Here is a 3,555-nt window from a genome sequence, read left to right as displayed (position 1 = left end):
GACCTAACTGCTGCCTTGGTTCAACGTAATCTCACTGCGGAGCTTGTGCAGCTAGCGTAAACGGGAATTCCGTACAACATTATATAAGTCATACCCCACAGTAAAGCGAACTGCAGTATTTTTATCTTGAATGTTTAGAGCAGTCCTCGAGCTCAGCATCACAGATTCGGCTCCCTGCTCGAGGCGGCTAAACAGAAAGCAGCGCGCAATCCTCTCTTAATAGTTAGGGACTTCAACGCTCCTCACACGTCTTGGGGCTACTGATATACGACCAGAAAGGGAATCCTACTATGGGAGCAGATTCAGAAGTGTCACCTCACTCCTGAGTCTGACCCGTACATGACCACCAGAATCGGCACTAGCGTGCAAAGAGACACCTCCCCAGACGTCACGCTATCTGCCCGAATCTCGCAAATGCAATGGACGTGCACGGAGCATACGCTGGGTAGTGACCACTACATTATCCAGTCTGGCATCCTATCCGTGAAACAATACACAGCTCCGATCAGACACACCCACATCACGGACTGGGACAAATTTCGCATAATCAGAGATCAGCAAACACCCGAAGACCCCTCAGAGCAAATGGATTTAGGGAGCTGAACGCAAGAGTTAATTAAGGATGCTAAAGCGGCCATTAGCAAAATTGATCCCTAAGTACCGTCAGAAAGAGTGGTCTTTCGCCTGCAGCATCTATGGATGGCCTACCGCAGCGTGCAAAAGAGATGGCGGCGCAACATACGCTACAGGGTCCTCCACCAAAAGATCGCTGAATTGGAAATTACAATATAAAATTACAACACAAAATTGGCCGCGTATCTGCTCCTTTCGTTGCAAATGTCGTCAAAAGCCGATTGTCTTTGTAGACATTTGCCAAGAAAATGCCCCCCTTTGCTTTCCCGCTCTCCTCTCATGCTGTTCATGTACCGTCGCGCTCATCCCAAGGTAAACACACTGTAGCAGCATCAAAGAAGACGAAGACGACGAAGCACCACTCTGGGGCTCACTGCGCGAGCCTCGTGGCGAGAGCAGGCAGTGCTCCCGGGCAACTCGGAGCGTTCGGCCAGGCATACCTGCCGCTGGCCCGTCAGCTGCTGACGTGTGTCATAATATATGTGTTGTTCTGTGGCCCGACGTTTTTATTTCCTCGTGTTGCCACAGAATTGGTGACCACGGACATCGGACATGGCAGCCGACAATCAAACCGCTTTGGATGCCCAGCTTGGAGCCACCGCTGCAGATGACAGCCATCGAACATCCTCCACAGCTCAGGGTGACGTGTCTGCACTTTCGCTGAAGCTTCCCCAGTACTGGCCTGAGAACCCACAGCTCTGGCTCGCCCAGGTAAACAGCTGGTTCGCCATTGCTCGCATCACTTCGCAGAACCAGAAATTCAATCACCTCGTGTCTGCGCTGCCTCCTGAGATGGCAACCGAGCTTCGCGACCTGATTGTTTCACTGCCGGCGACCGCCCCGTTTGACACCCTGACGAGTGAACTCATCAAGCGAACGACAATGTCGGAACAGCGACGGTTGCAGCTTCTACAATCTGAACAACTCGGTGATCGCAAACCCTCACAGCTACTGCGTCGCCTTCAACAGCTCCTTGGAGAAAAGGAAGCCACGTTCCATCAAGCTTTGATTCGAGAGCTTTTTCTTCAACGCCTGTCCACCTCCGTCCGCATGGTGCTGGCTACCGCGAAAGGTTTATCCATTTCTCAGCTGGCCCAACTTGCCGACTCCGTCATGGACGTTTCCACTCCTGTCGAACGCCCCGTGTTGAACTTATCACTCCCGGAACGTTCCGGGCCCACTAAAGCAGCACCCACAACGCCGTGTCCACCTGCGCTGCAGAGCCTGCGTGAGGAATTCCGTGTGGAGATCACCAAGCTATCAGATCAGATCGCCGCTCTCTCAGCTCAGCGCCAACGCTCTCCCCCGCGGGGCCGCTCCTTCTCGGGCCGCCGTTCGCCGTCGCCTTCAAGGCAAGGCGTATGCTGGTATCATCGCAACTTTGGAAAAGCAGCGCGGAAGTGTACAACCCCCTGCACCTTTCAGGGAAACTCTCCGGCGCACCACTATTGATCGATTGATTGTAGGGTTTAACGCGCCGACGCAGCGCAGGCGATGAGGCGCGCCGTTGTGGAGGGCTCCGGATTAATTTTGACCACCTGGGGATCTTTAACGTGCGCCAAAATCTCGTACACACGGGCGTTTTTGCTTTTCGCCTCCATCAGAAAAGCGGCCGCCGCGGCCGGGAATCGAACCCGCGACCTCGTGCTCAGTAGCGCAACGCCTTAGCCACTGAGCCACCGCGGCGGGTCGCCACACCACTAGAGGCGGCGAGTGGTGTCGGTTACAAAGTAAGCCGCTTGTTTTTGTGACGGACAAAACCACTGGACTGGGTTTCCTTGTCGACACAGGCGCTGAGGTCCAAGAACGTGAACAGAAAGATGTGGTGCTATGGGCTGTGTGCGTGCTTCAACACGGCAAGCAGTGGGTAATAGGAACCAGTCCTCGCCACCAGCCAATTCTGGGCCACTCAGTGATGGGTTAGTCACCATCATTGCCTCGGGCTGCATTCCTTCATCTCGATGGCTATTTGTATTTCGGCGACCAGCCATCACACGCGGACACTCACGACGGATGTGTCCCGGCTGTCCACATTGGTAACAGCCACCAGCTTGATTTCCATTTGGCGTGTAGCGCCGCGACCCTCCCGTCTCGACGACCGGACGAGAAGGACCTCTGGAGTTCAGAGGATTTCGTTGCCGACCCCCAAGGGAGAGACTCGGGTCGGGGAGCGGTGATCCTGCCATTAAAGAGGGCCTGTTTTCCCAACGCAGGAACCCTGGTTCTAACCGCTGCGGGGAGTTCCCGCCGTGGGCTGCACCATCTAGTGGTCTTCCGCGCTCCAACTGCCTGTCGCCAAGGGCAGAAGGACCTCGTGCACGGGGGGAATTCAAGCCCGCCGCTGCCGTACGCGGCTGTGGACTTCGCTGTGGCGAAGTCTCATAGGTGTCTCTCCATGCGCAAGCTGGCTCAAGTGCCTCCCCTACTGGCGGAGGGGGTACATAACTCAGCTCTGATATCAGAGCGTCCTCGATTGCTCGCGCCATCTCCTCCAAACTGGAGTAATCACGACCGTGCAGGAAAGGTCGGAAGCGCGGATGGCAACACCGCAAGACGTGCTTTACCATTTCCGCGTCAGACGCACCCGGGATAGCTCGCTTGAAGAGCTCCTGGATAGCTCGAATGTATTCGAGCAAGCCTTCGCGCGGGTGCTGTGTACGTGCCTCCAACTCACGGCGTATGCGGTAGTCGTAGTCGGGAGGCAAGAACTCCTCGCGGAAGCGTGCCTCGAAGTCAGCCCAGGACGCGAACGGGGTCTGGAGGCGCCACCAACGACCAGCCGATGCCTCCAGGGCAACCGGCAGGACACGGGTCAACACGAACTCGTCCGAAGCACCCGACGCCGTCTTGTAAACACTGAGATCGCTCAGGAAGTCCGCCACGGTCTTGGGGTCATCGTAGCCCGTGAACCGTGGCACCGCA

At 56.0% G+C, this 3,555-nt stretch overlaps 1 protein-coding gene across 1 annotated transcript in view; it reads left to right on the top strand.

Annotated features, from left to right (window-relative positions):
- The first annotated feature begins 1,185 nt into the window (after positions 1–1,185).
- Positions 1,186–3,555, top strand: part of LOC144164852 (uncharacterized) — a 7,794-nt gene continuing 5,424 nt past the window's right edge. The window contains exon 1 of the mRNA XM_077695103.1: positions 1,186–1,985. Within this exon, the coding sequence (XP_077551229.1) occupies positions 1,186–1,985 (800 nt within the window). The remainder of the gene's footprint in view (positions 1,986–3,555) is intronic.

Source organism: Haemaphysalis longicornis, unplaced genomic scaffold (assembly GCF_048455015.1).
Source record: "Haemaphysalis longicornis isolate Haplotype H1 unplaced genomic scaffold, Haemaphysalis longicornis Haplotype H1 scaffold_14, whole genome shotgun sequence".
NCBI classification, from domain to species: Eukaryota; Metazoa; Arthropoda; class Arachnida; order Ixodida; family Ixodidae; genus Haemaphysalis; species Haemaphysalis longicornis.
Note: the sequence above shows the minus strand (reverse complement) of the source record. Positions and strands in the feature narration are given on the sequence as shown.